Source organism: Mycteria americana, chromosome 17 (assembly GCF_035582795.1).
Source record: "Mycteria americana isolate JAX WOST 10 ecotype Jacksonville Zoo and Gardens chromosome 17, USCA_MyAme_1.0, whole genome shotgun sequence".
NCBI classification, from domain to species: Eukaryota; Metazoa; Chordata; class Aves; order Ciconiiformes; family Ciconiidae; genus Mycteria; species Mycteria americana.
In genome coordinates, this window is record NC_134381.1 from 13,777,777 (window position 1) to 13,798,435 (window position 20,659).

General features: G+C 53.4%; 1 protein-coding gene across 8 annotated transcripts in view; it reads left to right on the forward strand.

Moving 5' to 3' along the window:
• Positions 1-19,400, forward strand: part of MVB12B (multivesicular body subunit 12B) — a 75,383-nt gene extending 55,983 nt beyond the window's left edge. For 2 of the 8 annotated variants that reach the window (XM_075519857.1, XM_075519861.1), the window contains 3 exons: positions 3,765-3,820; positions 5,673-5,732; positions 6,124-6,445. In XM_075519857.1, coding sequence (XP_075375972.1) covers positions 3,765-3,820; positions 5,673-5,732; positions 6,124-6,264 — 257 coding nt within the window. In that variant the 3' untranslated portion in view covers positions 6,265-6,445. Of the gene's footprint in view, positions 1-3,764; positions 3,821-5,672; positions 5,733-6,123; positions 6,447-6,478; positions 6,527-7,342; positions 8,345-10,123; positions 14,980-19,286 lie in introns of those variants that run through there. The other 6 variants (XM_075519853.1, XM_075519854.1, XM_075519855.1 and 3 more) reach the window with 6 other exon arrangements.
• Positions 19,401-20,659: the final 1,259 nt, after the last annotated feature.

The window sequence follows — 20,659 nt, forward strand, 5'->3', positions numbered from 1 at the left end:
CGATTCCACGTGTGGGGCCGGGAGCCGCGGCCACCCCAGGGCTGCAGCTGCCTCAGGAGGTGCCGGCGGAGGTGGTGTTCCTGCTGGCCCTGCTCAGAGCAGTGCAGGGCAAGAGCACCTTTGCGTGCCTGTGCAAGGAGGCTTTAAGCGAAACATGCAAGGTGCAAATGTTTTATAGGTCTTTAAAAATATTTTAAAGTTACAACCGTTTGAAGATGTTAAAACCTACATGGGTCAGTGCACGAGCTTACTCATGGTCGTATGAGTAACGCTACTGGTGGTAATGCTGTGAAAACGGGACCTTGCCCACCTTCTTTGTTCTGAATCAGTACGTGTTGCCTTTGGAAAGAGAGCTGTACTTTATCATTCACCAGCACCAATTCCTTTTACCCCTTTGTGTTACTGTCTGCTGGTCTTGAATGTAGCACAAATCAACATTGAGCAGCACTGAATAGCTCTTGGCCAGACTAAAACAAGAACTGCAGCTCCAGGCCAAAGCCTGGCTGGTAAGTCTTGACGCTGCCCATGAAAATGGTGACACCGGGCAGAATCTCAGCACAGTGCTCTGCTCATCAGAGACTGCCAGGAATGCTTCAAAAGCAACAGGGGAAAAAAAAAAAAGGAAAAAGGGAGGAATCGGAGGCTTCTGCTGATGTTTATTTACGGCACAACATCAGAACAAGGGACATGGAATTAAAAGCCTCCTACAGTTCTGGTTTCATTTAATTTTATTATGAAATTAACTGGCTGCTGTAAACGGCAGTTGTGTACTGTCTCGCGGTGCGCAGCGGGAGCAATGACACCTGTGCCCAGACCCCGGTGCTGGACACCCCGGCAGACTGTGGCACAGCGATGGGAGCTCTTCCCTGCCTGTTGCTGGAGATGCCTGGCCCTGGAGATTGCTTCCTGCGGTTACTGCCTTCCCTCTTCTGCAAGTCTCGGTGAGCTGGTGTGCAGCGGGGGAGTGCTTTTAAGGGCTCAACCCACACGAGCTCTGAGCGTGAGCTTGCAGCCCCATGTGCAGCCCCATCACGGCAGCATTGCTGCTCGTGCCGTGTTCCATCCGGGAAACACGGAGAGGTGGGCCCTGTGCGGGGAGAGGGCGTCTGCCGCAGCTGTGATCTGCTGCGTCTGCCGAACCAGCGGTGATGGAGCCGGGGCTACCCCGGGAGCGGTGTGCTGCAGAGCGCCGGGAGGGACCGGGGCTGCAGCCGGGCCTCAGGAGCGTGCTTGGCCCCGTCACGGTGAGGGGCTGTGCGGTGGGCAGGGGTGCACGGTGCTGAACCTCCCTGGTAAATCACTGCAAACGTGCATTGCTGCAGCTGGGGTTTTGTTCAAAGCAGCGTGGTGCACAGGACCCCGTGAAGCACACTGAAGCACGCTCTACACATCGTGTGAGACAGCCTTGTCCGCGAGATAAAAAAGCTAACATTAACGTGAGATGGTTCAACGTTGTGGTGGAACAAATTGTCACTGCATTTGTTAATCTTCTTTGATTTGGATTTACACTCCTAAAAGGAAGCTGGGTGCCTCACCCTTGAAGTCCTCATGAACGTGAAAAAACCCTTCTTAGGCAGCCGTAGCTTAGAGTCTCTCTCTTCCTGTGGCCAGTGCTGCGGGACGGCGGGCAGCACCTATGAGGATGAGGTGGGGACGCGGGGGTGTCCTTTGAAGTGTTTGCTTTGTCTGGGGCCGTCGCTCAGCCTGGAGGCAGAGGCGAGGGACGAGTGGCTGCTCCCCACGTGCCTCACGGGGGTCCCCGCCTGCCTGCAGCCCCTTACGCGCCCGAACAGCTCCCGCCTGCAGGCTGGTGCCGCCGGCTGCCGGAGCCCAGCCGGGCCGTGGGCGAAGGTGCGAAGGGGCGAAGGCCGCCGCCCTCCCAGCGCTGGCGAAGGTGCCGGCTGTGGCAGCCTGGTGCTTTATTTCCGTAAAGTTTCCTGAATTGGTGGGTATTTAAATCCTCGTGACTCCTAGTGCCTGGCTGTGAAAAGAGCCGTTGAAGGAGCGTGTTGTTTTCCGATTTCTCCCTTTAATGTATTTTACCAGCAGCCTAGTGACGGGCCTGACACGCCGGCTCCTGTGCACGCTCCTGCGCTTCGGGAGTGCAGCGTTAATAACACACTTCCATGCATCATGCCATTTTTAAGCATGATCGTTATGATAAAGGGCATATACTTAATTACAGGCCTGCTTAATTACAGCTCTGTTGAAGCTCGTTTGTTTAGGAGAGTGCTAATTGCGCTGCTGAGCCTTTGGCACACCCTGCTTTCATCTGCTGCTTTGCTCTGCAGTTTTGAGCTCCGGGAGGGCTGGAGCGCGCAAGGACCGAAGGACGGATGGAGGCAGTCCGGTGGGGGCTGCCGGGGGAACGTGCACGCTTATCGCAGCTTATTCTTTAAATTACTGTACAAAAGCTGGCGTGTGACTGATCAAAGCAGGTTTCTGTCGGGATAACAAATGCAGATGGTCTTTCAGGTTCAAAACTTCCTGGATTTGGTGATGCTGCTTTTCATGTGTTTCCTTTTGTTTCATGTAGCGCTGTGGCTGCCACATAGCACCTTTGATAATGAAATGACTGTAGTGGAGGGGATTTTTAAAGTCAAAAATATACAAAGTAAATGTAAAATGCTAAGTATTCTTAAATAAGCCTTGTTAAATCACTAACACAGTAACCCACTGGTGCTGATGGAAGTTACAAACAGCAAGCAGAGAAACTCCGGGTTTGTGGGTGCAGATGCTTTGTGAAAGAAAACCCTATTTGAGGATTACTTCAGGGCATTTCAGGGCTTAAATTTGCTCTAGTTTGAAGTTTTTATTTCTTTCAGAGCTGAAATTTAAAGACTTAAAATGTTAAAGGTGTAACCGAAATAAAGCGGGTGTATTTGGGCTGCACTCTGCCTTAGAAATGTGCTCTTTTCAGTCTTGTGTGGAAATTGCTGAGTTACATGTTTTAAAAATAAGTGTCTCCCTTGTACTGACATGTCTTGTGGGAGGCTTTCCGTGAAGTTTCTGGGGTGGTGATAGACAGAAACACTGAACATCATTGCACTATCTAAGAAGAATACACAAGACAATATAAAGGCAAACAGTCCTCTTAGTATCATTAAGGTTGTGCTACAGAGCCCAGTGACACGAGGCTGTGCCGCGTGCCGTCATGTCCTTGTGTCTGTCCTCATGCTCCACTGGTTTCCGTCCTCCAGATGTAGTTTGCAAGTGTTTGAGCTCCGATGCTCACTGTTGAGTTTGCACTGGCAGCAGCCAGGCCAGGGAGGGTGCTTGGCCCTCGGCGTTCGTTTTTGTTCCGCCCAGGCAGTAGTACTTACTGCTTTGGGCGGTAAGTCACCCGAACCAGGTTTATCCTCTTGCTCAGACACCACCAAGTTCGCTCAGCTGGTTCTGTGTGGTCGCGGTAAATAGACATCTGTCCTCTCAAACCGTTTGTATTTGTTTTCAGTTTCAAATACTGTCCTGTTTTGGCAGCTGAACCAAATTGGAAGACTCAAAATTGAGACCATGAAATTGTATATGGATAGAGCAGGGAGGGTTCATTTGATTCCTGATCTGGTGGGGACTAACCCAGCTGTGTCTCGAACAGAGAGAAACCACTGGCAGGTTAGAGGGAGGAAAAGGCTGGCAATAACTTGCATGAGCTATCAATCATGTGTCATTGCCATGAATACTTGATCTGTCACTGGGAATGTGTGAAGTTGCATGTCAGAAGTCAGCTGGAAATGTGACGTGTCTGCTCGTTTTGTCCCTTTCAGCAATGGATGGAGTGCCTTTTATGATTTCGGAGAAGTTTGCCTGTGCTCCTGAAGGGGTGAGTTGCCTTCGTTGTTCTCCCAGTGTCTGAAATTCATCTTTTCGTGGGGAGCGATCACAAAGCATCAACCCAAATTACCTGCTTCTGGGAGCTTTTCTTTTGTGAGGCCTAACATATACTTAGTGCCTGAGATGACCCAAGGTTGCGCTTCACGATACTTTCCCATAGGGTGGGAATGGCTTTTGCCAGATCACTTCTAAAACTGAATTCTCCCAGGAGGTGAAGGTTTATCACCATCAGAAACAGGAATGGCAATGGGACTCTCCGGTGCCGAAAGCATTTCTAATTTCTTAGCATAGATTGTAAAGAAAGCTGCAAATGTACAGCTCTCCTAGATGTAACCTGCTGTGGAGATGGCGTAGTGCAGGCAGCTTTACGACTTTGCTTTTGCACCCCGGAAGCTCAAGGCAGTGGTAGTGGCGTGGTGCTCCCCGGCGCTGGCAGCTGCCGCAAGGCTCCTGCGGCTCCATGCCCTGTGCGGGCAGAGCCGGGCAGCAGTGCGTGGGCGAGGATCTCCCAGAGCTGCTCCGTCTTGGTGGGCGCTGGTGGTTTTGCAGGTGGAGCGCAAGCGGCTGTAGCTGACGGGGGGGAGCAGGGTTGCCACGGCTGCGCTGGCCGAAAGCCGGTTTGGTGGGGAGCCTGCACCCTCCTCTTTACCAGTTCCAGCCTGGGAAGTTTACGGAGGCGGCTGTGTCCTAATGATGCTGTAGCTGGACCTTGGCTGGGTTCCGGGGAGCAGGAGCAGGGATGGAAAAATGATTTTAGGATTCCTGTTGCCCTCTGGCATGGGAGATTATCTGGGCCAAAGTGTCTCAAGTGCAGCAGCAAAACAGACTGGGTTATTTTCACGTACAGCACGTTTCTAAGCGAGTTCACTCCTCAAACAGAGTCCTGCTCAGCGTGCCTGTGCTGCCGGCGGCACGGCTCCTGCCTGGCAGTGGGGCGAGCTCGGGAGGGCACCGTGTCCTGCCTGCTCGGCGCCCAGCGCTGCGGTGCCAGCGGAGCATGCCACCAACGGCTTGGGCAGGGCAGGTTTGCTCGGCCAAAATGGAAAACCCAGTACCAATTCAGAATGACTTCTGAGTGTCCCTGGCCCAGCACTAATTTAAGTTTGTGATCCGGAGCTCAAAGGCTCAGCATCCCATTACCAGTTCCCTAATTCATCCAATCCTAAAATAGTATCTCTTTAAAAATCAGTTTACAAGAAGCTGTTACAGCGAACACCGAGCCATCAGCTGTATCTGATTTTTCACATCGTGCTCCCGCTTTGTGGTTTCTTCTTCCTGCTGACACAACCCGCGTGTGCAGCCGGACGTGGTTTTTCACGACTATTGCTTTCTGAAAGGGTTGTTTATGGGCCGTTATTCCCAGAAAGCTGGAGTCCCTGCTGCGAGGACAAATGCAGAGAGATTAGGTCGTGCTAATCCTCCCCTCGGATCCTTTAGACACCATTGCCACCATATGGTCAGTTTGGTCGGGGCTCCCCATAGCCGGTGCCTCTCACACCTACGTGCTGTGGCCATATGAAATCCATAGGGCGTTACAAAGTGCGTTCCAGTAACAGCCGTCCTGCGGCAGGGAGATGGCTAAAGATCTACCTGTGCAAAGCAACACCGAGATGAGCGTCAGCTGTCCCCACTTAGGGAGAAAGGCGTTAGAGCTGTGATCCCTAACCCGCCTTCTGCTTCTTCACTCTTGTGGTGGACTGAGAAACAGGATTATGCATGTATTTACAGATGGTGCCTCTAAATCTCTGGTGATAGAGTATTTGCTGACTTCAACCAAAACCAAAACAAAAACCCCCTAAATTTAACATTTCTTTTTTTTTTTTTTTTTTCCTTCTTGCCAGATGCAGCCAGTTGATCTCTTGGGCATCACAATCAAAACCCTTGCAGAAATCGAAAAGGAGGTAGGTACCCAGCCAAGCACTAAGCAAAAGCGTCATGAGAGCTGTGTTCACTTTGTTGTAAGATCCCTTCCCTTATGGAAAAGGCCTCTCTTGTCTTTCCCAAGTCACTGCTGGTGGATAAAGTCAACACAGAGTCAAAAGCCGAGCTCAGAATTAGGGATGTCTTCTGTAATCTGTGCCGAGTGAAGATGCTTTAGGTGTTGAATCTAATGGCAAAGTCTGCTGCCCTCTGTTTAATTCCAGATGTCTTTCTTATTTAACCTTTCTTTCTCATTTATTAACAAAACATGTTACAAGCAGGACGCGGTTTGTGTTAGGTGCCTCTTGCATCTCAGGGAAGCAAATGAACTTGATTAAGCGATGTCAGGTAAACTACTTCATCATTTTTCAGTTTGATGGTGCTGTAACTTGTTACCAGGAAAAACAGGCTGCGCTTTCAGTAAGCGTGAGTCTTCCAGGAGCTCAGGGAGGAGACAGCCGTCAAACCAAGGATGGTCTCGTGTTCCCAAGGAGCATTTTGGCACATGCGTGACGTGGGCTGCATGGTGCCAAGGAGCCGCCTGCTCTGCAAGGGCTGCCTCTCAGCTGAAGTCTGAGACCAGGAGGAAAACTGTCAGCAGCGTGCGCTTCTTTGGGCACCGTCGGTCACAAACATCTTCTCTTGTGCCAACCAGCTGGGTTAAAGGCAAAGAGTGAGAAGATAGCATAGCAAAACTCCTCATGGATTCTCTACTTTTTGATTCCAGTTGTGAGTCCAGTTTCCTAAATCCATCCTCTTCTCCTGCCTGGAAGTTTTGTCTGAGTGCAAAAAGAAGGTGGTCAATTGCCAGGGCTTTCCAGGCACCCGGCGGGCCAGGGGAGCAGAGATGGTGGCTCTGAAGATGCTGCCCGACAGGAGCAATCGCTGGCAGAAGCACCCGCTGCCTCGGGCACTGCAGTCCCGCCGTGTGGCACGCATGCCGTGCTTCTGTTTGGGACTGCCTGTGTCTGTCACGAGGGCATCGTGCGCAGGAGCCGGGGGTGCTCAGGGCTGGGGGCCCCTACATGTGACTGCCTCCTTTCCCCAGCTCCCGCCAGGAGCTGGCTGTGGGGCAGCGGGTCCCTTTTGCCGGAAGGGAAGCAAGTGGCGTTGGATTTGCTTCTGCAGCCCTCTGCATGTCGTCTGGTGTGGCGAAAGGTCTCGGCAGCTCGGGGCACTGCCCAGAGGGGTGGGCTGTGCAACCCTCCCCCATGCCTCTCGCAGGCCCACGGAGTGCGGGGACGCTGGCACCGGAGTCATTTGTGTGGCCTTGGGAGGAGAGGTTGATACCTGCTGGCTCTCCCCACACCCTCCTGTTCCATTACAGGCTGTGTGCGTTTCAGAGTAATGAAAAGTATAATTATGCAGCCCGTATTCCTTGATGAAGCATCTTGTCTGCACATAGATAGCTGCGCATATAAATATTGTGAATTTCTGCATGGCTTTATTTCCCTTGCAAGCAATAGCACCGTTACAGCAAATCTTCTGGATTTCCAAAGCAGCAAGAACATTTTCCCCGGAGCTAGATGCCTTGCAAAAAATATTCCCAAAGAATTCCAAGAGTTATTGTTCTCTGTCGCCACATTTGCAGATGAATGCACCCATCCTCCAAGCTGCGAGGGGAGCCGAATGACAGGACTCCACTCTTTCAGGAAAACTGATGAAAATAGGCGCAAATCCTGTACTGCACACGCAGGCTGCACCTGAAGTCAGCATCTCATTGCACCAGGACCGCACAGCCGTGCCCTGAGGAGCGTGTGAAGAAGCGTTGTATGAAGAGGTGGTGAAGCCCAGTGGGTGAAGGCAGGTTTAAGCTGAGGGCACCGTTGCCCACGGCTGTTTCGGTGGACATAGGGCGGAGAGGAGCAGAGCCCCGGCAGCGCCGCTGCTGGCTCTCCCTGCGGGGCTGCAGGGGGTTTGTACTCCCTGGTCCTGCCTGTCCTGGGTAGGGGAACGTCACCGAGCGGGCGACTTGGCCGGCGAGGCGGCCTCTGTATGGTGCAGAGCGGTGCAAGCGGCAGCCAAGGCACCGGGACTGTTCACGGCTCCAGCGGGTGCTGCTGTGCCACGTGGCTGTCAGCAGTGCGGTCAGCCGTCGGGCTGCTGTGGGCCTGCCGCGCTCGCGGGGCGCTGGCAGAGCGCGCCCCGTCTTTGTTTTAGCTTGGCGTTGAGCGAAAAGTCTGGAGAGAGTCTAATTAGTAAAGTGAGCATCTAATATTAATCATTCTTTTTAAACTGACAAGGAAGGCAGTTCATTTAACCACTTAATTGCTACAAGTTTTCATGGGCTGCTCTTTGCAAATATATTTAATGAAGAAGTTGTAAATCTAAAAGAGCTTAAAATTTTAATTTTATACAGAAATATTTTTCCTTGTTCTCATGTTTGTAGTCAATTCTCCAGAGTGTAGTCACATGAAATGTTCTTTAAATGAACATATTTGCTAACTGGCATGATTTCAGTTTTTAAAACATTGGTTCCAGCAATTAGGCATTTTTTTCCGTTCCCAAATGACTAGAGAAATTCGTCTTGATTATAATTGCTCTTAGCCACGCATATCTAATTTGTGTCTTTTTAAGTGTTAATTAGTAAACAGTTTGAGCTGACATCTTTATGTGTTTGCGTGTTGAAAAATGAGGCGCATTGCTTATTTAGCTCGGGGCTGGTACCGCTGGCTGCGACATCGTGACATTGAGGTAAAATTAATGAAGACGTCTTCGCCGGTCGACGGCAGCCCCGCCGCAGCCGGCTCCGGGGCCCCGCGCTCGGCCGGCCCCAGGCGCGCCGCGGCCGCAGCCCCGCGCTCCGCAGCCCCCGCGGCCGCCCGGGCCGCCCCGCCCCGCCCCGCCCCGCCCCGCCCCGCCCGCCGCGCGGCCCGCTCCCGCCGCGCCGGAGCCTCGCGCCTGCCCGGGCACCCGGGGACGCGCGCGGTGCCCGCGCGCCCTCTGCCGGCCGCGCGCCTCCCTGCAGCCGCCGCTCCGCGCTCGGCCCCCGCCGCTCCGCGCTCGGCCCCCGCCGCGCTGCCCCCTCTCGGCCCGGGGCCGGGGGCTCTGCGGTCGGAGGGGCTGGGATCGGCTCAGCGGCTGCCGGCTCCGTCGTTTCGGGAGGAGCTCGCTCGCTCCCCCCGCAGCTCGGCGCCTCGGCGGTGGCGGCTGCGGGAGCGCCGGAGGCCTCGCTCGCGCGGCTGCTGGGCGCGCCGAACCGGGACCGAGAGGAGGTTTTGGCGCTGGAGCAGAGGAGGCCGAGCCCGCGTCCGCTGGGAGCCGGCGGGAGGAGCAGGCCCAGCTCGGCTCTCCGCGAGAAGCGTGCAGCCCGAGCGCGGCTCCGGGGGGTCTCGGCGCCGTGGACGAGCCCACGGCAGCCCTGGCACAGCCCACCCCTCCGCCACCGGGGCTCCGTCCGCACGCACGTGGCTGGGGCCGGGCACCGGCAAAGTCGCCGAGTTCCCGGGGCCACCTCGCTGGCAGCGTGTCCCGTGAGGAGTGGTGGCAAACGGGCCTGGCCCAAGGGAACAGGGGAATGCCTCGGTGACATCCCAGGAGCCGCAGACGGGGCAGTGGGAGACGCGGGGGAGGATGGTCCGTACCCGGAGCCGTTACGGTGGGCCTGCCGGGGCTGTGTGCCGCTCCGGCCCGAGCAGCCCCAGCACGTCGCTCTGCTTCAGCCGCATCACCCGCGATGGGAGAGCCACCGCAGCCCCAGCCTCTCCTGGGGGTGCCGTGGCACGGCAAGGGGCCACGGCAGCGTCCAGGGTGGCCTGGGGCTGTTGGGGTGCGGCCCACGGCGTGCCACGAGATGGCACTGCTACGGCGCACTCCACGCGCGCTGCGGCGCCCAGGCCCGCACGGCTGCGGCCAGCCGGCGGCAGGGATGTCCCTTGGCAGCAGGGATGCTCCTCGGGCTGCAGCGGTGTCCAGCCAGCTGCAGTGACATCTGTGGGGTGCAGGGACACGTATATAGGAATTTTCACCCACCTTGCCAGGCCAAAAATGTTAATTATGGTGGTGCCAGCTTGTGTAAATGAGGCCTGCAAAGGGGAGTCTCTCTGACTAGCTGCTTTATGTGCAGGATGAGTGTGGTCATGTTTGTGTTAACGCTGGGTTTTAGGGGAGGGGGGTGAATGCTACCCAGCACGGTTACCGACGTGGGGCCAGGTGGTGCTGGCGGGCTCACCCGGCGTGGCCCTGCTGGGGCAGGGGGACGAGGTCACAGCTCAGGGTGCTGCCAGGTCCAGTTCTTACCTCATTCTTCTGCTTGTTGTATCGTCCCGCCTCGGGCCCAGGCCAGGGAGCGTGGCTGTGTGGTCGCACGCCCTGGCCTGGGCTGCCGTTGGGCAGTGCCCCACGGTTCCCTCTGTCTTGCTTTGCCCCGCAGTACGACTACAGCTTCCGGACGGAGCAGAGCGCGGCGGCCCGCCTGCCGCCCAGCCCCACCAGGTGCCCGCCGGTCCCGCAGTCCTGAGAGGGGCCACCGGCGCCGGAGCAGGCGTGTGCGTGCATACTACTGAGCGGGACGTGGGACGCGGCGCCTGGGCCGTCCCGGCAGACCTCCGCTTGTCCGGCCATCGCCGCCCGCCCTGCGCTGCACCACCTCCTCCTGCACGCGCCGCTCCACGCGTTGGGACTGCGCAACCCTTCGGCAGCTGCCCCCACCCTCCCTCACTGCTGCGGACGCCTCTCCACGTGAGTACGTGACTGGGAGCCTGACGCAGCCCCTCGGTTGCCCCCACTTCGTAACCCCTGCTGCAGGACAGTCACAAAAACTGGAGCTGTAACAAACTGCTGCGAACAGCAAGCCCTGAGCTCGCGGACCGTCGAGAAATGCTCAGGACCGAGCCCTAAAAGTAAGGAAGATTAAAAGATACGGCTGGTTAATCTGCAAGCCTCTGGGCATCCCGCCCGAGCTGGCGTGGAGCTGATGGGCTCTCGGCGCCTCGCGGCAGGGGGCCCCTGTGGCGCTCGGTCCAGCAGGCAGCACCGAGCCACGGCAGATGCCCCGTCTGCCTCCGCTGAGGTCCGGGCACACAGCGGCTCTGCCGCAGCCGGGATCAACTCCAGACTGTGATCACTTGTTTTTGCTGTAGGCTGGTAGAGCCGGGGTCGCTTGCTCAGACCTGCCTCGGGCTCTCTCCCCAGGCGTTGGCAAGGCGGAGGGGCGCAGAGAGCACAAGCTGCACTGCAGTTCCCGAGGTGAAGCACCTCCGCTTTGCACAGGGTGTCCGTGTGTCCGTCAGGACCTAGAGCAACAAACATCCTGTATTTCTTTCCGGGCTGGGTGCTGGCAGCAGCCCAGGCAGACCCCGCCAGCGCCCCGCTGACCCCTGGCCAAGCTGCCTGCGCAGCTGGGGCCTGCTGACAACGTGGATGCTGTCACCTGCCCATCACTTTGGACAGTTTTCTAATGTTTGCCCCACTAGCTGCTAAAACAAGAGATGTGCCTGTTCCCTTGTGCACTCACGGGGAAGCACTGAACTCTGACGTAGTGCAGGATGAGAGTGGGATGCATTAAACCCTGACCTCAGCCTCCTTGTGATCGCTGACCTTAGCTCGCTCCTGCGTCAAATGCATGTCTTGGAGAAGTCTGTTGCTGTACTAAGTTGTTTAGAAGTGCCCATCTGACTCTATGCTGCTTTTTCAAGTCTCTGCTGTAGAACAAAGCTACATCATGGCAGCAAAATGGCAATTTTTAAGTAAGTGTTAAAACATACAACTTTTTATATTGTAAAATACTGATTAGCTAACCCTATTGAAATGCAATTGCCATAGTAACAAATAACAGTATTGTCGCTCTCACTCTGGGTCATACGTATGCCCTGACCCGCTTTGCACTGCTTTTGATTGATCTTGCATTTTCTAGTTGGACAGAACAGTGACTAACAGTAGGTTTTGTACTGTCAGCTTGTATTTTTTATTTGTACATATGTAAAATATTTCTTGTCCAAAGATTCATTTCTGGTTTTAAGGCACCATACCGTACTGCTGGGATAATGAGCACAAAACACCATAACATTTGGGACAGACTGATTCCAAGTCTTTGCTTCAACTTCTTCCAGTCAGGTAAATCACGTTCTAAAACCGCCTCTAAAGCAAGGCTGTGCGACTGGAAAGCAGAGGCCAATTTGGTTGCAGGTGTGTCGTATCTGGGCAAAAGAATTAAAGCTATGCCATTTGCACCAGCTCTGGAGGTTTGGGTGACCCCCTGGCAGTGCTCGTTTACTTGGAGGTTGCAGCACCATTTTTAGTTCTTATTCATCCTGCAGGAAAGCAAAGCCAGACCTCACTGCCAAGCTTCACAAAGGCTAGATTGATGATGCCGACATCGACAAATGAACATACCATGGCAGCCTGGTCATTCGGCTCAGGTTCACTTGAAGTTCAAATCCACTCCATGCTGTAGTACTATGCCCATCTCATCCATCTTTTGTCTTTCTATTTTTCTGCTTGTAATTTGTTCTGTGGTTTTCTGTGGCATCCGTTTATAGCTTCTCCTGTGGCTCAGTGGACGCTGCAGGTAGGTAGAAGCCGTCTGCAGCGGCGCGTTCCTCATAGCTTTGGGGTGAAGGAGCTGCAGAGAGCTGACCTTCCCTGTTACTGGTGGTGGAGGAGTGAGGGCTGCGGGCTGGTGCAGGGCAGCCAACGCAGAGCCTGCAGAGCTCCAGGGGCAGTTCCTGCCGCCGGGAGGTGGGGAGACGGCTGCCAGGAGCCCCTCCTTGAGCCGCGTCTTCCCATGCCAAGGGCAGGGCTGCCTGCGCAGCAGCTGGGGTGCTCCGTGAGGAGCGGGTTTGGGTAGCTGCCAAGCCCCGCACTCAGTGGGGTGCTCCCTGGGTACATCTCGGAAAAATGGCTGCGTAGCTTCGAGTCCCTTCCTGTGAGATTTAGCTTAGAGAGCACCAGTAGATAAAATTGGTGCTTTAATATTTATAGCAACAGTTACGCTTGCTCAGCCTTCTTAGAGGTAGTGAGCTCAGCTTTCTCTTCAGTGACCTACAAGAAACACTGGATGGCTCAAAACGCTGACAGGACATGCAGCTGGGACAAGCATCTAAGAAATCTTCAGGATATATTTGTATAGTTGGTTCTCAGTCTTCCCTCTCTTACTAGCAAAGCTGCTTCAGGGGTGCATCTGCAAAGAAACTTTAGAGATTAGTTTGATCTTCATAGCGTGTTTCTGCACTGTGGCACTGCAAGGATACCCTGTACTGACAGCATGAACAGCACAAATGCAGTTCTTGTGGTACAAACACAATAGAGGTGTTTTGAGCAAAAAGCTACAGCTGCTGAGAGGCAGCTGAGCTCTCAGACCTGCTAATTGAAGGCTGGAAAACTGGGCATTTCCAAAGGGGAGAGGGCTCAGAGCCAGCGCTTGGAAGCACAGCGAGACACGGTGCGGGGTGGTTGACTGTACGTGTCACCTTCTCAGTCCACTGATGACAGGAAGCTTTTTTATTGCACCTCTGAATTCCCAAGATCTTGGGCATCAGGTCAGCATTTCCACAGGCAGGTTTTGTTTGCTGTTCCGTAACTTTTGTACTCACAGCAACTCATTGCAAGGCTGGTCCTTGCATCCTCGCAGCAAGTCCTCCCCGTTGGTATATGCCATAGCCAGTATCAGCATCTTTCTGCATCTTACTCCCTCCCTGTCCAAAAGGCGACTGTGGTAGCATTGGCCCAGGCAATAAACATTCAGGGAGCCTGATGTTGATGTTGTCTGGCTGTGGAGAAGCCTCCTGGAGCATAAGAGGAGGGGATGAGTCAATGGAAAGCAACAGAAGTGGATTTGCAGAGCTTTACCAGATGTGCTTGGCTACCTTGCCTCTATTTCTAGAACAAAACTGGTCTCTAGGTAGCTTAATCTTGTGGCTGATGGAGAAATTAGTTTGCCAAATTATTGTATGTCTGCAACAGAGACGGAAAAGCAGCAGTGAGGGATTTGCTTACTGTAAAATACACCTTCTGATGTGAATTAGTAGTGACACGCTGCCTCCTGGATTTCTCACGGCAAAGAGCAGGTAGCATGCCGAGATGACTCGTGGGCCATCCAGGCCAGGCTGTGCTGTCTAACGTGTTAACAATGGAAAGGCAAGAAATTAGTCCAGAAAGTAATGTAGAGTGTGAACTTTGTGATAAAATTCAAGTGTGGACAGTCGTAGCAGGTCGTCTTCCCTGTGGGAGCATCTCATAGCTGTAGTTACATAGGAATAAACTTTGTCAAACTTTTTTCCTTTGACTGTTGCCGAGTTTGCCGCGGTGTTTGTAGGAGAGGACCCCCCGTGAGCCTCCTGTGTAGTAAGAGGTTGTTGGTAGTCTGTAGCTTTGGGCTTGTTTGGTTTCACACCCACCCCTGCCCCCCCCCAGTTTCCTGGGCTCTCCAGACTGAACCCGCACACCGCAAAGCCTGGACAGAGTCCCGACGTGGGCACGGCCCGTGCCCGGTGGACGCTGGTGGCCAGGGCGTGCGTCCACAGGTCTGGGCCCCTCCCCTTCAGTGGGGCCCTGAAAATCTCCTTGGGGGAGGGAAAAGGGGATGCGGCGCCTTTGGAGCTGGCCCGTCCCACGTTGGCCTTCACCTCCCTGCTGCCCTCGGGCGCACGGGGTCTGCTCCCCAGATCTGCCCACGGCCGCTCTCCCAAAGCAGCCCCCGGAGCCTGGCCGGGGTGGCAGCGGGCACGTCCTGCGGGTGCCGGCAGAGCAGCTCACCGGAGAGCCATTCCCACTCCGGAAGGGCACGCGCGTCTTGCTGCATTCAAGTAATTACCTCAGCCTTCGAGCCTTGACAACAGACGGGAATCTCTCCCGGCAGCAGGGCAGCCGAGCGGTGTCGGCGTTAGTTATCCTGAGCCATAAAACTCTGACAGCGTTGCAGTAGGGAGGGTGCTCCTCTGCTCATGAAAAAGCTCAGTAAGGTGCTGCTCAATTCATTCAATACAGGGAAACCAAACAGTTTGGATATTCTGGTTGTTTATTGTGAAATTGTTTCCTAACAGCAACAGTTTTAAATGTCATCATGCAAATGGAAGAGAGAAACCTTTTATGCAGTTGCAAAGTGTTTTTCTAAGATGCTATGCATTTTGTGAATTTACTGTGCATTAATCTTATGAATGTTACTACGTTTTATATTTATTTTAGATGACTCTCCTGTATTTTACAAAGGGAAGTTTCATTGTGTGATAACTTAGTCTGTGTTCTTAATATAATTTGTTAAATAAAACTTGTTCTAATCAGTTTATTCTCTGTGCTTTGTGTTTTAACTTTGGAGTTTAAGAAGCTTAAAACGCCACAGCTCTGACGTGCGGGAGTGGAAGGGGACGTCCCTTGGGACCAGCCGCTCTTTTCCCTCTGCACCATCACTGCATTGACTTCTTCAGATCCCAAACCTGGATGTTTTGAAAGTAGTTGAAAACATCAGGAGGAACGAAACATGAGTCGGTGCTTGTTCTGAACTGAGCCGCGGTTGTCACTGTGGCACCTGGAACCGCTTCTGTTTCTTGATGTGATTACAGGTTCGCTTGGTGCAGGTGATGCTTCGTACAGTGGGCTCGGCCTTGAGCAGGCATTGGGCTTTGTACCCTGATGGACGTTCGTTAAGGAACGAGAATGCTGCCGGGTCGGCCTTACACCCTGTGTGGGTACGAAGCCGGGTTTGTCGCCCCGTGGATGTTTCCAGCGGTGTGCTGCAGAGGTGAGCGTTCCTCCCCTCCCGTCTCCCGTCCACTTTTGGAAGAAAATACCGAATCATCACACATGTCAGTCCTTGGACTGGAGAGTCTCAGTAAAGAACAGGGATTGCAGCCTTTAACGTGAGAGACTCACTCACAAGGTGCTTTTTCCTCTGCCACAGCAGAGCAGGTGGCCTTCTGCTTCTGCTTGGGGCTGACGGGGACTTTTTGAGCAGTTTTGGTGGGACGTGAGGGCCGAGACCAGAGACACCTTTTCCTCTGCTCTCAAGCTGCCCAGAAGGCGAAGGACACTGCAAAAGATGGGACCTGATTTCAGGCACAGGAGGAATAAAGAAATGGGAGCAGAGGCATCGCTGGAGTCGGACCAGGGGCTGCGAAGCCTCCGAGGAGGAGCTGGTGAGCGGCGGTGACTGCCCGCAGCGCTGGCCGGTCTCTCGACTGACGCGAGCAGCTACAGTCTGTTCATGGATCTGAAGGGTCAGCTTCAGAGGTGGCGGCGCGATCCCCCCTAGGTAATTTGCTTCTGTTTGTGGTTTTTTGTCCTTGGAAATTAGATACAAAAAGCCTTAGAAAATCTGTCCAAAATGCCTCTCTCAAAATATATTCTGCAAAGTCAAAACACAGAAGTCTAAATAGCTCAACTTACGCGTTTTCTGGAGCGTAAGGGACCACACGTGGCATCTATGCTGCCACACAGGCCGTGTCCCACATATAAGTAGCAATAAGCATGTCACTACAGTAAATGATGGCAACATCAGTGAAACAACTTGTTTATCCTCTAGAAAGATTAACAACTTTAGTCACTCATAATTGTCAACTGCAAAATTTGCATTGTGTGTAATTACGAGGAGGTCAAGTTAAAGTCACGGAGTCAGCCTCAAAGCGTGGGCTTGACTTGTCAGCACAGGCTTTCTTTCAGTTAATTGTTTTTAACGTGTGCGCACTTGGGCACGGCCGGTCCTTCCCCCGGCCTTTCTGTACAGACGTGCTTCCCCGTGCCAGGGATGCCGCTGCTGCCGCAGCTCGGGGCGGCGATGGCTCTCGCCGGGAGCTCCTGGCGTTGCAGCCGGAGCAGCAATGGGCTGCTGCAGCCACGTGCGGCGGGTGACAGCAGCGTGCGGCGGGCGACAGCAGCGTGCAGCTTGCGTGGGGCTGCAGCTGGCACGGGGCTGCACGATACCTCACCGCGGCCCCCCGGCCCCCCAGGTCCCTGGCACAGTGACCTGGCAGCGGGCAGGGCTTTCGGACAGGGCTTTCCCACCCGCAGGCCGCCTCAGCAGCCGCTCTCTGGTGCAGCGTTTTGGCTGGGAGCTGACGCCCCGGGGATGGCGGCTGCGCGTGGGCCGGGTGGGAGGTTTCTGCAGGCTGAGAGCGGCCCTGCCCAGCTCGGGGCTCTGCGGTCTGGTTTTTTACAAATATTATAACCTGGGATTCTGCAGAAATAAACTGGGTTTTATAATCAACTGTGAAATACGGCCGTGTTTTAAGAGAGCCAGGTAAGGGTGGAAGTGCGAGTTGCAGGGGAGGTGCCGTGCTTTTATGACTGACGGTCTGTCCTGCGCGGCTCTGCTTTGGCCGAGCACTGAGCGCGCTAAGGGCACCGCAGGGACACTGCCGGGACAGGCCGCAGCTCGAGCGACGGGAGACGGCGCCTGGTGTCCACGCCGTGCCGGAGGGCGCAGTGCCGGAGGGCGCAGTCCCTTTGGCTGCTGCCCAGCAGTGGGAGACGCCTCATTACTGGGTAGGATGGGGCGAAACCTGGCAAAAGAAATGCCTGGCGCGGGGACCATGCCGGCGGCAGCGAGGGCAGCGCTCGGCTCAGGGCAGAGCCCTTCCCCCTGGGCTCAGGCAGGCGGCCGCAGGGCTCCCAGCTGCGGTGGCTGCCGGGCCGGCATCGCTGTGGGCAGGCAGGTACCCGCGTGGCCGGCGGCAGCGAACCCCTGCGGGGGAAGTGGACTTCTCAACTAGGGAGAGGCTAATACCACACCACTAAAACTGAAAATTACTATTCTTCGCGCTTAATTATTCTTCTGAACTTGACCCAAGCTGGTGGTGCGCAATACGACCTCTGGCATCTTCTCTCACCCCAGCCAATATTTCTGTCTCGCTTATTTTGAGTGGTCTTTGAATTAAAGGAGATTAATACCCAAGTTCCCGACATTCTCTTCAGGCACATGTTTTTATAACCTTCTTTTGAAAGCGAGTACCACTTGTTCCACCAAAAACTAAGAAACTGTATCTTGGAGCTGCTGTGGGAGCCGTCACCAGCACCTGATTGAATATCCCGGCCGGGGAGGAGGCGGCACGGGGGGGACATAAACCAGAGTGGGCCTGCCCCGCGCGCCGGCGCACGTCTTCCCGTGCCGGCGCACGGCGGGCAGGCACGTGAGCTGCCTTGGAGCCATCGCTGAGCGGGTGATGCCTGCAAACATCAAAGCCACTTCTGCCTAATTAGCTGTTGCCACTGGACGTGGGCTCTGTTCTGCGGCACGGGAAGCCACGTGGGGCTGCGCATCTGCTGCTTGGAATTACGGCCAAGCTTCCAGGCACGCCTGCCGGGGAGGACCCTCATCCCCCAACCCTTGTTTTTGTTTGTGGTTGGACCCAGGACCACTCTCGTATGGCACGAGCTGCCCTTCCTCCCGCTGCTGGTGAATGGCACTCCTCCCCCCGCGATGCCTCTGGGATCGCTCTGCTGTTGAAATACTCCAGACTTTACCAAAACCCCAGTATTTCTGCTCAGCCTCTCACTTTTCATTTCTAATTAAGCTGCTCAGAATTTGGGAGTAATTATTGAATGTATAAAAAAAAATTTTGTTTTCACCAAATCTCTCTGCCATTTCTGCCTCTGTAGCGTATAAAGAAATAAAGATTACGGCTGTTCTGAAACAGCCGTAATCTAAAGAGTTGCTGTTACTGGTGGGGATGTGCTGGAAGGGGGTCTCCACCATTAGGAGCAACAGTGATGCTCCCTCGTTGGACGAACTCAATTTAAATTTGTCTGCAAAGGGGTTTTTGACGCCAGGCGGAGAGCTCAGCTGGTGCTGAGAGCGGCCATCGGCACGAGCCCCGCGGAGGGTCTCCGCCGGTGCGCGCACCACGGTGCGGAGGCCTGGGCGGCTGACGGCGCCCACCCGCCGGGCCTTCGGCTTGTCCAGGCGGTTGGCGTTCTTCGCTCAATACGGCCCCTCCGCGTTGCACCAACGGTCCCGGGTGTCTCCAGGGCTGCAGGGGCCCGACCCGCCTGCCCGCGAGCGTCCCTGGGCGGGTGCGTAGGGTGAGACCGGAGCTGGTTTACATTGCCTGCCATTCACAGAATTTGTTTTCTAAGGAAACTCGATAAATTAATTGGAACTTTCACGGCAGCCTTCTGCTCTGCTTAGCGCTCCCGTCACCGGCAGCGGCCGTTTGTCTCCGGCAAGGTGTCTCCCGGCCATTCCTGCCCCAAGGAAATCCTCCTTTTGTCAGCGGGGGAAGCAGCAGGCGCAAGGGCTGGAAGGAGCCAGCCGCGGCCCCTGCGGCCTTAGACGGTTGCGTTAGGCTTTGTGTGCCTGTGGCTTTGGTGGTGGTGTTTGTTTTCTTTTCTCCTCTCCCTCCTACAGCTTTAAAAATTAACTTGCCTTGGGAGTTTCTCAATCTTTTCCTTTCTCTGAAATGATGGATAAGCCGTGTAACTGATTGTCATGGCCCTGGAGAGGATAACCATCTTCTGCAGTTTAAAATAAAACCTCCTCACTTCTTGGTTAATAAGTGTTGAAAGAAGCATAAATAGAAATAACACAGGATTTCCATGACTAACAAGATGACCACATCAGTGAATGTTGTTTGGGGTTAAAAATGACTCAGCTTTTACTTCCCTAGGGTAAGATGTTTTATCCCAGCGCAGGAAATGCTGCCAACAGTACTTTGAAGGTCTGGCAAACTCGACGTAGCCTGGATTGTGAACTGGGAAGTGTTTGAATGCATAGTTAAAAAAAAGTCCTAAACTCCGCTCCATGTGTGCAGATTTCTTGAAGATAAAGGAGCCCACAGCTTTATCCAGCTTGTGCTGACTCTTTTCTTTTCAAAAGCCTTTTCAGATGTTTTCACTTTTCTGCTTGCTTTGTTGAAAGATGTAAAAATTTAAGACAACCACAAAGTAAACATTTAAAACTTTCTATTCTGAAAATTAGTGACATTTTCAAAATCCCTTGAATTCTATTTCTGCACTATCAGAAACAGAGATGTTTGGGGTTTTTTTGATTGACAAATCTTCCAGGCAGGTTTTTGTTTATTGATAAACTTTCTTTTATTTTTCAAAGAAAATAGATTTATTATTCAGTAGAAACACTAGATAAGTAGATGTCTTGTCAAAATAAAGCAGGTTTTCTTTATTAGAGTGAAATAGTAATGAACTCATCTGCTTCCAATATTTATAAAGAGTAGGGAAGGCCATTAATTCTACTGCTTGTGAATAAAACCATCTGTGATTTCTTTCCATTTGATGTGTTTTGGTTTTAATATACATTTTTCACAAATAAGTGCAGGGATTTTTTGTGAAAATGTCACATTCAGAATCTCATAAAGAAGGAACGCAAAGAGGGGGAAACGAAATGTTTTGTTAGCTAAGTAATTTCTCACCTTGCACAGAGAATAAAATTCATGCCAACTTTAACACATTAGGCGACAGAATTACATGTTCAGCTCTAATGCAATCCATGACATGTAACAAGGCAAATAGAGTATGTTTGGAAGTTTGTTTTCCTTTGGGAATCACACAGTACATTTAACCTAATCTGTCCTGACACTTGAATTATAACATTATGAGCTTCTTCAAGGAAGCAAAACGGTAGATGCCTCTTTTTAAAGCAAGGCAGAAGTTAATAAAATGGGCGACGTGTCAAGGAGAAAAAGCCCGATCAAACCATAGTGCAATTCTCTGGAGGAAACAGGTTCTAGGCTGGGTTTTTTTCCACCAGAAATGTTGGAAGTCTCATGACATACTTCTACTGAGGGTGAAATTTGACCTCTAGAATTTTGCTCGATTAAACCAAAAACTGCAAGAATACCCCAAGTGGGACCACTTTGTAGTTTGACTTGTGAGTGTTGGATCTTAAATTAAACTGAGTATTCATCCAGCTGCTCTGCCAGATTTTATTTTACAGTCTTCCCACCAACTCATATGATGGAGACCGTACTGTATCGTAGCTTTCCAAAAATATGCCTGTACATGTAAAGGAGCGCTCTGCAATGCG